Source organism: Danio aesculapii, chromosome 22 (assembly GCF_903798145.1).
Source record: "Danio aesculapii chromosome 22, fDanAes4.1, whole genome shotgun sequence".
NCBI classification, from domain to species: Eukaryota; Metazoa; Chordata; class Actinopteri; order Cypriniformes; family Danionidae; genus Danio; species Danio aesculapii.
The window spans coordinates 2,266,902-2,285,584 of NC_079456.1; the positions used below are offsets into that span (position 1 = coordinate 2,266,902).

An 18,683-nucleotide genomic window follows, 5' to 3' on the forward strand; every position below is an offset into this window, starting at 1 on the left:
TCGTGTTTACACAACAATAAAACACACTTTACAGTTTATTAAAGCGACAATCTGCGACTAGTTTCTGCATTGAGTTCACCTCTATCTGTGTGTCTGCTGACCAAAACAATACAGCAGGCAGAGAGGAGCTCTGAGAGGGAAATATGAGTGAATGTGTTTGGGTTTTCTTTGTTATTGTTTTACAACGCTTGTACATCGCAAATTATGATCTGTGAAGGTAATCGACTGGGGTAAATATATGAAGTTTGATGCAGAAAACGTCAAAGTAATAGTTTATGGTGTTCTTTATTTTCTGAAATTTATGATATCCCAGCTTCTGTGCATAGATGTGCTACTGCTAATATTTTTATTAGGATAAATGCTTGCTACTTAAACTTGATGTGCAAATAAAGGCAATTTAATAGTATTAACAATATAAATCAGTGTATACTGCAAACCCTCAGTGTGTAATAAACTAATCTGCCGATCCTGAATGGCTTTTTTTAGCTTGAAGATAATATTATCAGAGCTGCTGAAATGTTCTGTTTCTTGTCAATAGTTCCTGTTTTTTTCTCCTAGTTCATTACACTAATGTCTTCAGATCTACATATTGCAAGTTAATTTTACTGGTGTCCACTGACTTAAACAATTTAAATATTCACAGATTGTCTTACTGTCATCTATAAAATATGAATATATTCTGATTATTTCCTCAGTCAGTGTAAATGAATCAGATTTGTCTGTTTCTTCTCCTGAAGCTCTGCCGCCATCAGTGAAAGACAAAGACAGAGTTTATTGAAGGACAGTGAGAAGATGAGTGATCCAGAACCCTGCAGAATTAAACAGGAAGAGACTGAAGAACTAATAGGTTTGTGTTTATTCATTAATCCTCAATAATAAGGCTGAAGTTTTTTACCTTATAATTCAGTATGTAACTAAAAGTATTATGGTCAACTGCATATGACTGACCTAGAGCGCCATCTGCTGTTAAAAACTAGCCTCTTAAAATGATACTTGCTTAATTTTCAGATGTGATGGTGAAAGAGGAGAGTGAAGAACTGAGTGAAGATGAGCAGAAACATCATGTCAAAAGTGAAAATGAAACTCAATCAGACGCTGAACATAGTTTTCCAGTGGAAACAACAGAAGTGAAAGGTTTCATCTGTACTCAGTGTGGAAAGAGTTTCAAGTACAAGTACACTCTCAACGTCCACATGAAGATCCACACTGGAGAGAAACGCTACAAGTGTTCACACTGCGAGAAGAGCTTCATTCATTCTGGACAACTGAAACAGCACCAGAGGACTCACAGTAGAGAGAAATCATTTCACTGCTCTATATGTGGAAACAGTTTTAAGCATTTATGTTCTCTACGAAAACACGCCAAAAACTTTCACGGTAAGTAAATCATACGCAGTTCCTGGCCTTCCAGCATTGTGTCTGTTTTGAGTAGTTTTTGCATTGCAACTAACTTTTATGTCTGTTTTCCTCTTTATATGAAGAGTTCATATGCAAAACCCTCTAAATCCATCAGACATTTTTCTTGTAAATGAGCATTTTCTATCAGGCTCCTCTGATTAGGTTCAGCAGTTTCATTTTATAGTTAAGAAAAGGTAATTAGCTGGTAAATATTAGCTGGTAAATTATCTTTTGCGTCAAAACCAGCTAAATCCACTAGTGGTTTTTTGCAAAAAACCTCTAAATCCACCTATTGGGAAAAATCACTGAAGATGCAATTAAACATTATTTAACCGGACATAAAGCACATTACACAAACCACCTATAACAAAAAATACATAAATCTATCAAGTAAGCGGTGGTTCATTCCACTGTGGAGAGCCCTGATAAACCAGGGACAAGGCAGAAAAAGAATGAAAGAAATCTGTCAAGTAAGTGCATTAATCAATAACAAAAAAATTACATTAATTAAATCTTAACAATCTGTTGTCTTGATATTTGGGAATTAGATTTAATGTGAGTAGAGCAATGTAAACATTGTAAACTAAGTTTGATAGATTTAAATAATGTAGTGTTAAATAATGCTCTACTAGCCGGGCTTCCAGCTAATTCAATCAAACCTCTTCAGCTGCTTCAGGACGCAGCAGCACGAGTGGTCTTTGATGAACCCAAAAGAGCACATGTCACTCCGCTACTCACCCGTTTGCACTGGCTGCCAGTTGCTGCTCGCATCAAATTCAAAGCTCTGATGTTTGCTTACAAAGCAACCTCTGGCTTTGCTCCTTCTTATCTGCTCTCTCTTCTGCAGATTTATGTGCCCTCCAGAAACTTGCGTTCTGTGAATGAACGTCGCCTCGTGGTTCCATCCCTAAGAGGGAAGAAATCACTTTCCCGAACTCTCACATTCAATCTGCCCAGTTGGTGGAATGAACTCCCTAACTGCATCAGAACAGCAGAGTCACTTGCTGTCTTCAAGAAACCACTAAAAACTCAACTGTTTAGTCTCCACTTTCCTTCCTAATCTGCAACTGCCTCTCTGGCTATACCACTAACTGTGCCCTCCTTCTCTCTCTCTCTCAAAAAAAAACATTACTAATGCTTTGCTTCTTAGACTTTACACACCTGAAACTTGTCTATAGCACTTGTTCACTGCTGCTCTTATAGTTGTGTAAATTGCTTCCTTGTCCTCATTTGTAAGTCGCTTTGGATAAAAGCGTCTGCTAAATGACTAAATGTAAATGTAGTGTAAAAACATTGTGAAACATCAATATCAATGCATCGTCCATTAATATAAAAAGCTTATCAGGCGTTTAGGTAATATAAATTAATATAAATGATGTGTAGTTTTATACATTATTTTTATCTTTTCAAAAATAGCTTACATAGTCGGCACAATAGCCTAGTGGTCAGCGCGTCATCATGTGGTGCATTAGCACGTCAGGGCGTCCCGAGTTCGAATCCCGGCTCAAAGACATTTCCCTACCCCCCTCTCTTTCTCCAACTTCCCTTCCTGTCTAAATACTGTCCTATCTAATAAAGGCCAAAATAAATCTTTAAAAAAATTTACATTAGCAAATATATATAATGGTAGGCCTACTGAACAAAAATAGGATGTCTCAGACCCTTTTAGAAGCCGTCATTCATTCATTCTCACCATACTCAAGGTCTTTGTCTCTTTTCGTCTCTTGTTTATCCTCATAGCATCCATGTGGGATAAAAGAACGGCATTTTAACTCTGTCTTTCGTGAAACGCCGTTGCTGTTTAATGTATAGTAAATTGGACTCATTTAAAGTAGCGTCGCTGCGCAAACAATCGCTATGAATGTATGTTACACTTCCGACTGTAAAGTGTGCGTTCTTTTTATTATAATGCACAGAGTTTTGAGGTAAGGGACGTCTTCATTTGCCATTCACTGACAGTCGGACAGGCTCATCCAGTTCATCAAACTCCGTCTTTTAAAATCGAAGTCAGAAGCGGAATAAAACAGTCTCCTCATAAATCCGGTGTATCAGCGCGCTGCTACAGTAAAATCATATGATTTGATTCATGCCTTCTAATTGGTTCTCGGAATATAGCAGCTTTTGCTGTCAAAGGCAAGTGGCGTTTAGCGGCTTTTGCCAACAAACTGTTATTTCTGAAAAGGCGGACATTGGGATTCGGATGATTTGGAGCAAAAATATTTGTTGACCATGTACAATATGCCTAAAGCGTTCACTCAATGTCATCAGCTCAAGGCAAGTGGCGTTTAGCGGCTCTTGCACCTGAACTCTTCATGTCTTCATTTTTTTAGGTTTAAATTTGTCCGTCATTTAATGCTGTTAGCTAGCCGCTAATCTCATCACACAGTGTTTTATTTATTCATTATTTTGGCATGGTGAAACCGCGTTTGCACACAATTCAGCATAGCGTTGTCACGATACTGGAATTCAATAATTGAGCATAGTTGAGCACGTTCTTAAGGCTGGATTATACTTCTGTGTCGAGTGATCGGCGTGACCCATGGTGCCTGCCTTGCATGCATTCATACTATTTATATGCTATTTGTATTGCTCTGCAGTTACACTTCTGAAACACTAGCTGGCAGTGAGGTGTTCATGTTCCTCTGTGTCGAGTTTCTTCTCCGGTGTTTTGTTTTTTCTAAACGCTTCCTTAATGTACAAGTGGTTCAAACTCGCTTATTAAGAGGTGGGAATCGGCGGACGTTAATCATAAGGTAAACACAAAACAACATTTTCCATTTGGAGCTCCTTCATGGGACTCGACACTTGTAAACACTCGCTCCAACGGGTTTGTGTGGCTCTCGGCTCCGCCCACACTCGTCACAGCTTCCAAGCCAACCAATCACAGAGCTTGCCCTACACTTCGTTGCGATGTGTAGTTGCATTTTTTGAAAGGTGCGCGTCAGCGACGACCACGGCGAGGGCTATGCGACCGTGCGAAAGCTGCATATGCGTGCGCTTGATGCAAAAGTATAAAACATTTGCATCCCTACTTCACATTTCTCTTTTAAAATCTACTTTTTTTACTTCGTTTTCAGACATGATTGTGAAGGAGGAGGAGACGGAAGCACTGAGTGAAGATATAAAGGACCACCTTAGTGTTCATGCAAAGGAGAAAATACACTCATGCTCTTGGTGTGGAAAGAGTTTCATACAGCAGTCGCATTTACGGAAGCATCAGAGGATCCACACCGGAGAGAAACCGTGCACATGTCCTCAGTGTGGGAAGAATTTCTCAAAACCATCCAACCTCTATCTACACCTGAAGATCCACACTGGAGAGAAACCGCACAAATGTGACCAATGCGGCAAAACTTTTTTGAGGCCTTCGGTGCTGAAGAACCATCTCAGACTTCATACAAACGAGAAGCCCCATTCCTGCTCTTCGTGTGGAAAGAGGTTTTCACAGCGGTCACAATTAAAAGACCATCAGCACGTCCACACTGGCGTGAGAGAGTTTGCGTGCTTTGAGTGCAAGAAGACTTTTGTTAGAGCTGCAGAATTAAAGCGTCACATGAAGACTCACACCGGAGAGAAGCCGTACGTCTGTTCACACTGCAACAAGAGGTTCAGTCAGTCAGGTGATGTGAAAGTACATGAGCTGATCCACACTACGGAGAAGCCCTACACGTGTACTGAGTGTGGGAAGAGTTTCACACGGTTAATATACATTTACAAACACATGAGGAGCCACAATGGAGAGAAAACAAACACATTTGATCAATCACGCTGAACATTTCAGAGCTGAGTGACTTTCACTTTCATTCATGTCATTCATTTTCTTTGAATGTGCTTCCTGTCGCTTTTATGGCGATTTATGGCACCATGCATCGAGAACTGTTTGATCAGGCTGTGGATTAAAGGTAATAATATCGTAAATAATGTTATATTTCTTACCCAGACCAATCTTTTCACTTCACAAGACCTCAGTGTCCTCAGGAGCCATGGCTATTGATTTGGACTCGTTTGTATGTGTTTATTTTCAATCTGAAAACCCTGTAACCATTGACTGCCAATGTAAAGATAGACCACAGATTCAGCTCAAAATCTTCTTTGAGGAAAGAAAGGCACCTACAGCTTGGATGAAGGCAAGGCAAGTTTATTTATATAGCTCAATTTATACATAATGGTAAGTCAAAGTGCTTTACATAAACAATAATAAAAGAAACAAGCCTAAAAAATGAAAACAGCAAAGAATAGAAATGATTAAGGAAAGCCTTGATCACTCTGAACGCACTTTTTGAGGTAAGAGGCGACTTTTTTGAATGGTTTTCTAAGGCCGAGACTGTTTATGCGCCCTGAGCACCTTTTTTTGCCGATGCGCTCTGTGCGCCTGCAATTCAAATAAAGTCTGAGTGGGAAAAGCATGCTACGTTAGTCATGTCTTATTTCATTGTCCAATCAAATGAAAGCAGGGGCGGGGTTTCCATTGACATGACAGCAATGTTTGTGTTGTCAAGACAACTACAGTGTCTATTAACAGTCGAACTATCAGAATTCTGTAGCTAGAAAAACCATAGTGGTCATTCTGTCCATTCTCATATAAGACGTCATATTGTCACATCATAATAACGTTCAAAGCTTCTATTGAAATACTAAAATTAAACTTTTAATGTCTGTTGTCATATTTAATTAGGTCATCATCCTAAAAATATGATCATTTCGGTAATGCAGCCTATAAATGTGAACTACTTGACCACCCGTGAATGTCTGCAACACACTTTCATTGTCAATTTCTCAAGCAGGGGAAAAGCTTTTTTGCGGCACTGAGGCCCGCTTTACACTTTACACATGATGTTCTAGAATGAAAACGATGCACGCCCACATTGGCGTTTCACCCAGCGTTTCTGAACGACTCTCCAACCACACTACACTGCTGAAAATACACATCACATGACCACACACGCTCTGGCATGCGCTGCAGCGGATGCGCGCGTCTGAGCTTCAGGCAGTCAGCGGGTGCTATGAGCACAAAACCCCAGGTGAAAGCAGCGCACATCGGACGGTTCACCAAGAATCTACCGCTGGATCTAATCTCACTATATTTGTTAAACGTGATATTTAATTCATCTAACGACATATTCACCGATTTTGGTCTTTTTAATGTATTACTTGTTCTCAGGTAACGTGTTTTGGTTGAGCGCAAAGAGTTAATATATTCATTTATGTAACTGTGTACACCGATTCAGCACATTTGACTGATCGCTTGCCTTTATTTTCTGCATTGTATAAACTTACTGTACGTTATACTTTTATAATGGCCATTATTGATTATTAAAACTGATATTCAATGAAAGAGAGGGTGTGTTTCGTATTTTTCACTGAGAATGAAAGGAGGCAGTAATGATATAAGGCTCTGTTTGTTATAAATAAGGATACAGTGAAGATGACGCTCATATAAATATGCAGCTACACGACGCCTCAACATTTTTGGTGTCTGTTAAGTTACTAATATCAAAATAAAAACTGACAGGTCCTTATATCGTGTTTCATTAAGAAAGTGAAACAACGCAGTCAGGGTGATGTGAATGAGGTTATTAAGTACACTATTACCTTTGAAGATTGATCCGATGTGTCCTCGGGAGGGGCGTAGCGGACATTTTAAAAGTGGGGGGACAGCTGAATGAGATCCAAAATCTTATGTTCATATAAATAATAATCACCTGTTTCTAAATGCTCTGTCTCTAAAAGTGAGGGGGACGTATCCCCCCCCCCCCCCCCCCCCTCGTTGCTAAGCCCCTGTCAGGAGTTTATTTTCCATATCGATCATTTAAAACCTATTTCTGTCAGATATAGTTGTAGGTTTTCTTTTTTATTTTGCTAAGTGATACATACATTTTTAAACTTTTTAAATATCAAACCTATTAACACCCTAATAAACAGTATTTCACCTCTCAAACGATTGAAATTAAGATTTCGCTTTTGTGTACATCGTGTTTTTGACGATCCCGCCTCGGCGTCATGACGTCAGCGCTGACGCGATCATCCAGCGTCGAGTCTTCAGAGCTGAGGTGAGTCGTTGACGCGTTTTCTCGTGTTTACACAACAATAAAACACACTTTACAGTTTATTAAAGCGACAATCTGCGACTAGTTTCTGCATTGAGTTCACCTCTATCTGTGTGTCTGCTGACCAAAACAATACAGCAGGCAGAGAGGAGCTCTGAGAGGACAATATGAGCTCAGTGTTTGGGTTTTTACATGTTTGTATGCATTTTGTAGAAAACATTGCATTAATTCTGATTTGCTCATTATTTATAAATGATTTTATGATATGCTGGTTCCTATTGGTGTCACATCGAACTGATGAATCAGATTTAGACAGTAGATTATTCTCTCTTAGATTACTTCTGATTGTTTTCTGTTTGACTCAGATGCTTTGCCACCAAATTATTTTACTACTTGTGATATCATTATTCACTATTATAATTTTGTTAGTGCTTTAAGCTCTCATTCTCTGATATGCATCTTACTCTAACTCAACCATTCCATGTGGATTCAGTTTTGCATCAGTATGAGGAATTACTAGGTATTTACACAAGATATTGATCTATACGCATATATAAGTTGCAGTAGTTGGTAAACTTGTGTAATTAGTTTATTCTGCAAGCAGTATAAAATGAGTTGATCTGCTGCTGATCCTGACTGGATGTTTAATAGTGTTTATAGTCTGAGCAGGGCTCAACAATAAGGACTGCCTGATGGCCTGGGGTCACCGTGAGAGACACTTGGGACAGTAGTCGGGATCATTACTGGCCCGATTGGGACAGTGCTGCCTTGTCACTAAAGTTTCATTTGCCTGTGACTATTTGTCAGTTGCATGCATTTTAAGTTTGTGCTTCTAAGTCTTTAAATGCGACCTTCTCTGTGATGTCGTAAACACTATATTGCTTTTTGGTTCCTCTTATATGATTTGATGTTTTGAGCATGCTATTTTTCCCCCCATAACCTGGTAACAACCAGTAGTGAAGTGGCGGCAACATGGCAGCAACATCAAATTATAAGGGTAAAAGAAAATGTCTGTTTCATCTTGGAAGCAGACATTTATGTAGGCACAACACGATGAAAAAAAATGAAGTGATGCTTTGCACAGTTTGCCGTCAGTATGACAAGTCGGCCACCTTTTGTTAAATTATTTAGAAATGCGATAAAACACCTGCATATTTTTCATACCTCTTTTTTTTTGCAAAACACTTTGAATTTCGCTCATCATACATTTATTAAATTTTTTTGATTATTTATATATATATATATATATATATATATATATATATATATATAATATATTTTTTAAATATATTATAAGATTCACAGACATTATTTTTGTCACATTATTTAAAATTTGTAACTAAAAATAGCTATTAACTTCTTTTGTTTTTGTTTTTGGTGGGGCCACTGAAAATTTTGCCAGGGCTAGTAAAAATCTGAATCATTGGCCTGATCGGACCAGTGGAAAAAATCCCTAGAGTTGAACCCTGCTGAGGCTCTACAATATTATCAGAGCTGCTGAAATCTTCTTTATTTCATATCAGTAGTTCCTGTTTTCGCCTCATTCGTTATACTGATGTGTTTAGATCTACATTATGTTAATTTTAATGGCATCATCTGACTTGTATTCTCTATAAGATATAACATCATGATGTTTCATTTCCTCAATCAGTGTAAATGATTCAGATTTCTCTGTTTCTTCTCCTGAAGCTCTGCTGTCATCAGTGAAAGACAAAGACAGAGTTTATTGAAGGACAGTGAGAAGATGAGTGATCCAGAACCCTGCAGAATTAAACAGGAAGAGACTGAAGAACTAATAGGTTTGTGTTTATTCATTACTCTTCAATAATGAGGCTGAAGAACAGTCAGCTTGTTCATATTTAGGCACTTTTATTTCTTGTTCATATTACCTTTCAAAATGGCACCTGAGAGATGTCTCGAACATGCACAGAAGGCTCTCTCCTTTCACGAATACAATTAAAGTGCATAGACTTAATCAAAATAAGTGATGACAGTATGTATGATGCTTATTTCAGAATAATAATGTGTATCCCTCGTATTAGATTTCGTTATATGAAATGAACACATGTCAATGAAGGGTCAGAATGTAAAAATAACCCCAAGGTGCAGACATATTTGACCACTTATGCCTAGGGATGCAACGGTTAACCGACTTCACTATTAACCGTGCTTTAATCCGTCACGATTAGTTAATCGTAAAGGCTTCTCAGCACTGCGTTTCTGCACGGAAAAAACCTGCTGCAGTTAAACAAAGTTGTGCCAACTGTGTGCTAGTTTAAATTTCCGATCTTGTACACTGAGGCTAATACGCACGCACACTGGCTGTTTACATGTTGCGTCTTTTGTGCGCAAAAGTTTCCAATGAAGCTGCACGGCTTGTGTGTGAATATTGGGAGCAATGCGCAGGCTGAATCTGCTCGCGCTTTTCAGGCGCACCCAGTTGAAAACATCTCAGCTTTTCAGAATGCTGCAAGCGTATCATGAGTAGGCATGGGCCGGTATAAGATTCTGATGGTATGATAACCTTGGATAAATATATCACGGTATTGTGCTTACTGCTCTAATATATATTATTTTTAAATATCTGAATAAAAAACTTTTTTCCCTGTTGAACACAATATATTGTAACACGTGGAGTGACAGAGACAACGTTAGGCTCCAAGTGCAGGTTAATTCGGTAGTCAGGCAAGCAAGGGTCAACACAGGTGCAAACAGATGAATAAAGGCAAATCCAGAATCGTAGTCACTATAACAGGCGAGAGGTCGGAAGGCAGGCAGTGAACAGGGACAAACAGACAAACTTGGCAAAGGTCAAAACACGGAGAAACAAGACTAAGGAGAACGCGTTGAATTGTCACTTTACAGGTAAACAAGACTCGGCAATGTGAATGACTGCGTGTGCTGCTTGAGTAGTGTGGAAATCAGTCCAGAAGCAGCATCAGTGGAGTCTAATCAGTGGAGACTTGGAGCAGGTGTGTGTGTGTGGCATGACTGAATTTGTAGTTCATAAGATGTAGTCCGTGTGAAAGTGAGTGCTTACCAGCGACCTCTGGTGGTTAGAGATCGCTGGTAATCATGACATATATTTTATTTTGAGAAACATTTATAATATTTTGGAGCAGTAAACAGGCTAAATAATTACAATGAATCATTGACTTCTGCTGTCTTAGTTTCAAAAACGCAGATTTCTTTACAGATTAAAATAGCGTCTTTGAATATTTGTTCTGCTGGAGATACTGTTGTCCTAAAAAACAACAAAATAATGTAAATAAAATCTTACACATACCTTAGGAACGGTATTACAGAACATGTTGGCGGTTTTAAAACCTTGACTTTTCCAAACCACGGTATACCTTGAAAACGGTTATCATCTCATGCCTAATCATGAGTCACATGATAAGAACCGACCATCAGCTTCATACTTTATATATAATATACACATTTCTACTCTGGTCCAAAAATGGAAAAAAATACAAAATTAAAATACCAAACAATTTTGGACTATAGTTGATCAAAATAGTTGTTCAACCTTTATATGCTCCCTCTGAGCCAAATAATGAGAACGAACCACATTTCCTACCAGAGCTATGCTGATGACAATCAGATCTACTCAGCCATACTGCCTAATGACTACAGCCCCATTGACACCCTCTGCCAATGCATTGATGAAGTTAACAATTGGATGTACCAAAACATTCTTCAGTTAAACAAAGAGAAAACTGAAGTGATTGCGTTTGGGAACAGAGATGAGGTTCTCAAGGTGAATGCGTACCTTGGCTCTAAAGGTCAAACAACAAAAAATAAGGTCAAGAATCTTGGTGTGACTCTGGAGTCAGATCTGAGTTTTAATAGTCAATTCAATTCACCTTTATTTGTATAGCGCTTTTACAATGTAGATTGTGTAAATGTAGCTTCACGTTGAAGATTATAGTAAATTGGAACAGTGTAGTTCAGTTTTCAGTGTTTAAGTTCAGTTGAGCTCAGTTCAGTGTGGTTTAATAATCACTACTGTGAGTACAAACACTGAAGAACAAATTCATCGATGCGCAGCTCTACAGATCCCGAACCATGCAAGCCAGTGGCGAAAAAACTTCACCAACTGGGGAAAGTGAAGAATTAAAAAACCTCGAGAGAAACCAGACTCAGTTTGGCACGACCACTTCTCCTCTGGCCAAACGTCTTGTGCAGAGCTGCAGTCTAGGTGCTGGAGGCTGAAAGCTGGACCTCAGCGGAGACTCGTCTGTCCCTGGAGCGTCACAGGAATCAGTCTCATGCTCTCCACTCCTCCATGACCACCACAGTAGCTGCACAGGATACGGCCTGGTCCAGGATATGGAAACCTTGGGATCATCTCGTCGCTGGTCTTGGATCGAATCAGAGGCGCTGCATAATCTGAGGGCCTCGGGATGAGAATATATATTATATAGTGTGAACACCACAGTGATTTAAAGACATAAAGTGAATTCAATTCATCTTTATTTCTCTAGCGCTTTTACAATGTAGATTGTGCCAAAGCAGCTTCACATAGAAGATCTCGTAAATTGAAGCTGTGTCCAGTTTTCAGAGTTTAAGTTTAGTTCAGTTCAGTGTGGTTTAATATTCACTGCTGAAAGTCCAAACACGGGGGCGCTCGAGAGCACAGAATGGAGTAGACGTAGTTTGAGGAGCTCCTCCAAAACCTCGAAAAAAAAACAGCTTAATTTAATCATAATCAAAACGAAACGACACCTTTTTAAGCTTGAAGTCAAGATGACGAAACCTAAAACGAAGAAATGTGATCAACCAGCCAATGCAGACGAACAATCAATGGAGAAACAAATTCTGACTGTAAGTCCAAACACTGAAGAGCACATGCATAAAGGCGCAGCATCATGTAGTCTGAACGGCACAGCAGATGTTTAAAGTCATGTAGTGTGAACTAGGCTTTACACATCTCAGACACACAAATGCTCTTATTGATGATATTTTGACTGTGCAATAAAAACTAGCCTGTTAAAATGAAACTTATTTACTTAATTTTCAGATGTGATGGTGAAGGAGGAGACCGAAGAACTGAGTGAAGATGAGGAGAAACATCATGTCAAAAGTGAAAGTGAAACTCACACAAATCCAGAAGACAGTATCTTAATGGAAAGAACAGCAGTGAAAGATTTAACCTGCACTCAGTGTGGGAAGAGTTTCAAATGCAAACAGAATCTGAAGTTTCACCTACTGATCCACACTGGAGAGAAACCACACAGATGCGATCAGTGCGACAAAACATTTTCGAGGGCTTCACAGCTGAAGAAACATCTTAGAGTTCACACAAAAGAGACGCCTTGTTTATGCCTTTTATGTGGAAAGAGTTTTTCACAGCGGTCACATTTAAAAGCGCATCAGAAGATCCACACTGGTGTGAGAGAGTTTGTCTGCTCTGAGTGTGAGAAGAGTTTTATCACATCTGGAGACTTGAAAAAGCACCAGAGGATCCACACTGGAGAGAAGCCGTACGTGTGTTCACACTGCAACCAAGCATTCAGGCATTCGGGAAATCTGAAAACACACGAGAGGACTCACACTAGAGAGAAACCGTTCACATGTACTCAGTGTGGGAAGAGTTTCACACAATCATCACACCTTAATTCACACATGCTGATCCACACTGGAGAGAAAACGCACAGATGTGATCAGTGCGGCAAGACATTTTTTAGGCCGTCAGATCTGAGGATCCATCTCAGAGTTCATACAGAAGAGAAGCCGTATTCGTGCTCTGAGTGTGGAAAGAGTTTTGCGCATCCGTCATATTTAAATGAGCATCAGAAGATCCACACTGGTGTGAGAGAGTTTGAGTGCTTTGACTGTGGGAAGAGTTTTATGAAAGCTGGAAACTTGAAACGACACCAGACGATTCACACTGGAGAGAAACCGTACAAGTGTTCACAGAGCATTCACGTGGATTAAATCCTCCAGGCTATGTGCACAGCTAGTGTTTTTCAGCCACTGATAAACTTCTGGTGAAAGCCTAATGATGCTGTTTTCAAGTTCGTAAGGTTCCTTTTACAGCATCAATGTTGTAATGTAATTACAATACCTTCAGTTAAATAGACTTGAGCATTCATTTAGTTGTGCAAGTGTAAATGTAAATGCTATTGCCGACAGCACCAGCAGGCGAGCGCTGAAACTCCATTGAAAATACTGAGGTAAAGATAAATGTCCTTATTTTAAAGAGATGCCTGGGAAAGTGTCATTTAAATCAGTGCTTCTTGTCTGGTCTGAGGCCCCGTTTACACTAATACATTTTCGTTTTAGAATGAAAACGATCCGCGTCCACACTAGTGTTTCACTCAGCGTTTCTGAACAACTCTCCGTCTATATTACACTGCTGAAAACACATCACGTGACCACACACACACTCCGGCATGCACTGCAGTGTGTTTTGAGTTCATCTACCCAAGTGAGAGCTGTGCTCGTCAAACTGTTTATCAAGGATCCACTGGATCTAATCTCACTATATTTGTTAAACGGGATATTTAATTTATCTTGTTGTGTATATCTGACGACATATTCCCCAACTTTGGTATTTTCAATCTATTATTGTTCTCAGGTAACGCGTTTTGGCTGAGCGCAAAGATAAGTTAATAATTAATGTATCTGTGTACACTGATTCAGTATATTGACTGATCGCTTGCCTTTATTTTCTCTATTGTTTAAACGTATTGTATGTTACACTTTTATAACGGCCATTATTGATTATTAAAACTGATATTCAATGAAAGAGAGGGTGTGTTTCGTATTTTCGATGAAAATGAAAGGAGGCAGTAATGTTATAGGCTTCGTTTTGTTATAAATATGCACACAGTGAAGATGACGCTCATATAAACAGTAGCTACACGACGCCTCAACATTTCTGCTGTCTGTTAAGTTATAATATCTAATAGCTAATATCAAAATGAAAATAGGCAGTTCCTCATATCTTGTTTTCATTTTATTGTTAAGATAGTGAAACGGCATAGCCTGCAGGGTGATGTGAATGAGGTTATAAAGTACACTGTTCCCTTTGGAGATTTACCCGATGTGTCCTCAGGAGTTTGTTTTCCATATCAAACTTGCGAGGTCTGAACTTACAAGAGGATGCAGGACTGATCTGTGTGTAGGCTACTTAATATTGAGGGAAAAGCCCCAATCAGAGAGGCGAATGTCTGCAGCCATGCCTCCGTTTTCAGATGTCTCCGTTTTCCCCCATCCACACTGAGACAGAGCAGCAGTGTTTTACAATGAAAACACCCTCTTCAGCGTTTTCAAAACACTCCGTTTTCGGCGCTCGAAAACTCTGGCGTAGTGTGGATGGATGGTGTAACCGTATCAAAACCTAAGCGTTTTAAAGCGAAAACGTATTGGTGTAAACGCGGCCCGAGACTCACTTTATATCATATATCTATCAGGCAGTGATGATCGCTGATTTTTAAAGAAGTCAGATCTTAAACGTGGTGATTTTGTAATGGAAAGACAGTTCACTGGAAGCGCTTGGGCTGACTGACTGAAAATTAAAAGTCTGTGTGCACACACCCTTTTGCAGCGAGTCTATGACAGATTTCCATCAATTGATGGGATTCTGCCTGTCTTTTTAATAAATGCCTTAAGGCGCTTTCACACCTAGACTTCTGTTTCGGAACCTGGCATCATTACTATCAGTAAATGTGTGTTTCATGTCAAATACGAAAGCGAAAGCATGCTGAACTATTAACAAGAGCTGTTCATCTATTAGGACAGCTGACTGAACTGCAGTCTTGGTTTATCTGTTATTTCTCTCTATAATGTAAAGCCTATAATGCAGAATTCTTCATCAAGTTTTTTTCCTCGCCACTGTCACCACTGGCTTGCTCGGATCGGGACTTGAGCTGTGCATCCGTGGATTCGCTCTACAGTGTTTGAAACTTAAGCAGTGAAACTCTGAAATCTGGACTTTACTAGATCTGTGTTAAGCTGCTTTGACACAATCTACATTATGAAAAGCGCTATAGAAATAAACATGAATTGAGAAAGTCTTACCTCTGATTTCTATTTGGCGACGATATCTGTGGTAGGTGTCACCATTCAATATTAAAGCACGGCTTTTCTCTTATAACGTCTCATGGTCTTATTCAGAAATTAAAATAAGGACGCATGACAGCTGAGCGGGCTGAAAAATAAACCATTGAACTCTGACCAGTGTGACGAGAGTTTACTCGCACGTGACTAGGCATGGGACAATAACCGTTTTCAAGGTATACCGCGGTTTGGAAAAGTCAAGGTCTGGAAACCGCCAAAATTTTCTGTAATACCGTTCCTAAGGTATGTGTAAGATTTTTATTTAGATTTATTATTTTTTTGTAGGACAGCAGTATCTCCAGCAGAAAAGATCTCCAAAGATGCCATAAATTGTAAAGAAATCTGTGTTTTTGAACCTAATGAGGACAGCAGAAGTTAGTGATTCATTTGAATTATTCAGCCTGACATGTTTACTGCTCCAAAATATTAGAAATCTTTCACAAAATAAAATATATACAAAGGGGGAAAAGTGTTTGTTTTTAATCGCAATACCAAGGTATTTTTATCCAAGGTTATCACACCGTCAGAATCTTATACCGGCCCATGTCTACACATGACTTGTTTTAGCTATTTTGGTTCGTTTAGAAGCTTTGCCATGTGAAAATGAACCACTCAAGTAACAAAGAGCAACATTGTAACAATTTTAAACCCTGTTTCGGAACAAAACAATCGTTCTACAGGTGTGAAAGCACCCTTAATTTGAGCTAGATTAGGTCTTAACATAAGGAAAGCCGAGTGGTGTATTCAGCTGCTGAGGGGGATAAACTGTTATATTATATCTGTTAACTGATAAACCGTAAAGCTGTTCTGTCCTGCTCATTTTTAAAAAGATATTTATTTGTTTATTTAATTATCTCATGAAAGCCTGAAAACAACATTTAGAATAGTACAGTTTGGGAATTTTTAAACGTTTATTAAATAGACTAACACAAACATGTCCAAATGTACACCTGAAGTGTGTGGATCTCTTTCATTTTCTGACTGCAGCATGTTAAATGTGTTGAGGCGTAAAAATATCAAATAGTTTTAACAATAGTTTTATTAAATATCAAAGTTTTATGTGGCTAACTTTGATGAGACAGAGGGAGTTGAGGAATATACACACACACACACACACACACACACACACACACACACAGTTGAAGTCAGAATTATTAGCCCGCTTTGAATTTTTTATTCTTTTTTAAAATATTTCCAAAATGATGTTTAACAGAGCAAAGAAATTTTCACAGTATGTCTGATAATATTTTTTCTTCTGGAGAAAGTCTTATTTATTTTATTTCAGCAAGAATAAAAGCAGTTTTCAATTTTTAAAACCATTTTAAGGTCAATATTATTAGCCCCTTTAAGCTATATTTTTTTCCGATAGTCTACAGAACAAACCATCGTTATACAATAACTTGCCTAATTACTCTAACCTGCCTAGTTACCCTAATTAACCTAGTTAAGCCTTTAAATGTTGAGCTGTATAGAAGTGTCTTGAAGAATATCTAGTCAAATATTATATACTGTCATCAAAGATAAAATAAATCAGTTATAAACAGGGGGGCTAATAATTCTGACTTCAACTGTATATACACTCACCGTCCACTTTATTAGGTACACCTTACTAGTACCGGGTTGGACCCCTTTTGCCTTCAGAACTGCCTTAATCCTTGGTGTCAGAGATTCAACAAGATACTGGAAATATTCCTCAAAGATTTTAGTCCATATTGACATGATAGCATCACACAGTTGCTGCAGATTTGTCGGCTGCACATCCATGATGCCAATCTCCCGTTCCACCACATCCCAAAGGTGCTCTATTGGATTGAGTTCTGGTGACTGTGGAGGCCATTTGAGTACAGTGAACTCATTGTCATGTTCAAGAAACCTCTGGCATCAACAAGGCATTTGCGCCCAGAGAACTTTCGCTCACTAGATATTTTCTCTTTTTCGGACCATTCTCAATAAAGCATAGAGATGGTTGTGCGTGAAAATCCCAGTAGATCAGCAGTTTATGAAATACCCAGACCAGCCCGTCTGGCACAAACAATCATGCCATGTTCAAAGTCACTTAAATCACTTTTCTCCCCCATTCTGGTGCTCGGTTTGAACTGCAGCAGATCGTCTTGACCATGTCTACATGCCTAAATGCATTGAGTTGCTGCCATGTGATTGACTGATTAGAAATTTGTGTTAACGAGCAGTTGGAGAGGTGTACCTAATAAAGTGGCCGGTATGTATGTGTGTGTGTGTGTGTATATATATACCTGCTGTTTAACAATACCTTTTAAAAATACACAAACTGGCGATATTAAAGTGGTTTAAAATAGGGCTGCACAATATATCGTTTCAGCATTGATATCGCAATATGTGCATCCGCAATCGCAAAGATATGCAATGTTGAGTCTGAATTACAGTGGACCAGGAGCTACAGATATTCAATCACTGTATTTATATTGAATTTATATGATTTATGAAAAAAAAATACATTTCAACATATCTACATTTCAAAGCCAAAAGATTAATTCACGTACCTCAAAAGCAGATAATTTTGCTTTTTTTTTCTTCTGACTAAAAGCCAAATAATATTTTACTTGCTCAAAGAATTGTTTGATATTTGGACTAAAAACTAGACAATACGTAAGAAACGTTTTCCCATTATGATTATTCAATTGTTGTACCTGAATACTGTTAGAAAACAATCGAATAGTGCAATTCAAAATATCTTATGAAACTGTGTTCATATCGCAATATTTATCACAGTAAAAGACATTATACAGATTTGTACTATATCGTGCAACCTTAGTTTAAAACATCTCTTCTTTAAATTCTATTGGTTTCAGTTACAGTACATCACTTCACACACCATTAAGACGGCTTTGTGTCTACATTTAGCGATTGTTTTGGCTATCAGTATTTCAATATTTTCAGTATTATTCTAATTTGGCGCGTTTTTGATGATCTGCCGTTGTTCCCGCCTTGCCGTGATGACGTCAGCACTGACGCGTTCATTCAGCGTCTAGTCTTCAGAGCTGAGGTGGGTCGTTCTTGTGTTTACACAACAATAAAACACACTGTACGGTTTATTTAAGCAACAGTCTGTTTTTAGACGGATCCATCTGTGACTATTTTCTATATCAAGTAGTTCTGTGAGGAAAATATTTCCGTTTTTCGAGTATTTTCAGC

General features: G+C 38.7%; 2 protein-coding genes across 2 annotated transcripts; both read left to right on the top strand.

Annotated features, from left to right (window-relative positions):
• The first annotated feature begins 729 nt into the window (after positions 1-729).
• LOC130215615 (gastrula zinc finger protein XlCGF17.1-like) lies at positions 730-6,733 on the top strand. Its single transcript, XM_056447463.1, has 3 exons — positions 730-847; positions 1,009-1,377; positions 4,476-6,733. Exons 1-3 carry the CDS (start codon positions 793-795, stop codon positions 5,168-5,170), a joined length of 1,119 nt encoding a protein of 372 aa, XP_056303438.1. The 5' UTR covers positions 730-792; the 3' UTR covers positions 5,171-6,733.
• Positions 6,734-12,472: 5,739 nt separating this feature from the next.
• Positions 12,473-15,629, top strand: LOC130215635 (gastrula zinc finger protein XlCGF7.1-like). The gene has a single exon (XM_056447481.1). It carries the CDS (start codon positions 12,474-12,476, stop codon positions 13,383-13,385), a length of 912 nt encoding a protein of 303 aa, XP_056303456.1. The 5' UTR covers position 12,473; the 3' UTR covers positions 13,386-15,629.
• The last annotated feature ends 3,054 nt before the right edge of the window (positions 15,630-18,683 follow it).

Excerpts from the sequence above, each read along its gene's own strand:
- LOC130215615 (XM_056447463.1), top strand. The coding sequence starts at position 793 with ATGAGTGATCCAGAACCCTGCAGAATTAAACAGGAAGAGACTGAAGAA. Across the intron at positions 848-1,008 it reads AGAGACTGAAGAACTAATAG|ATGTGATGGTGAAAGAGGAG; the intron begins GTTTGTGTTTAT and ends CTTAATTTTCAG. Across the intron at positions 1,378-4,475 it reads ACACGCCAAAAACTTTCACG|ACATGATTGTGAAGGAGGAG; the intron begins GTAAGTAAATCA and ends CTTCGTTTTCAG.
- LOC130215635 (XM_056447481.1), top strand. The coding sequence starts at position 12,474 with ATGGTGAAGGAGGAGACCGAAGAACTGAGTGAAGATGAGGAGAAACAT.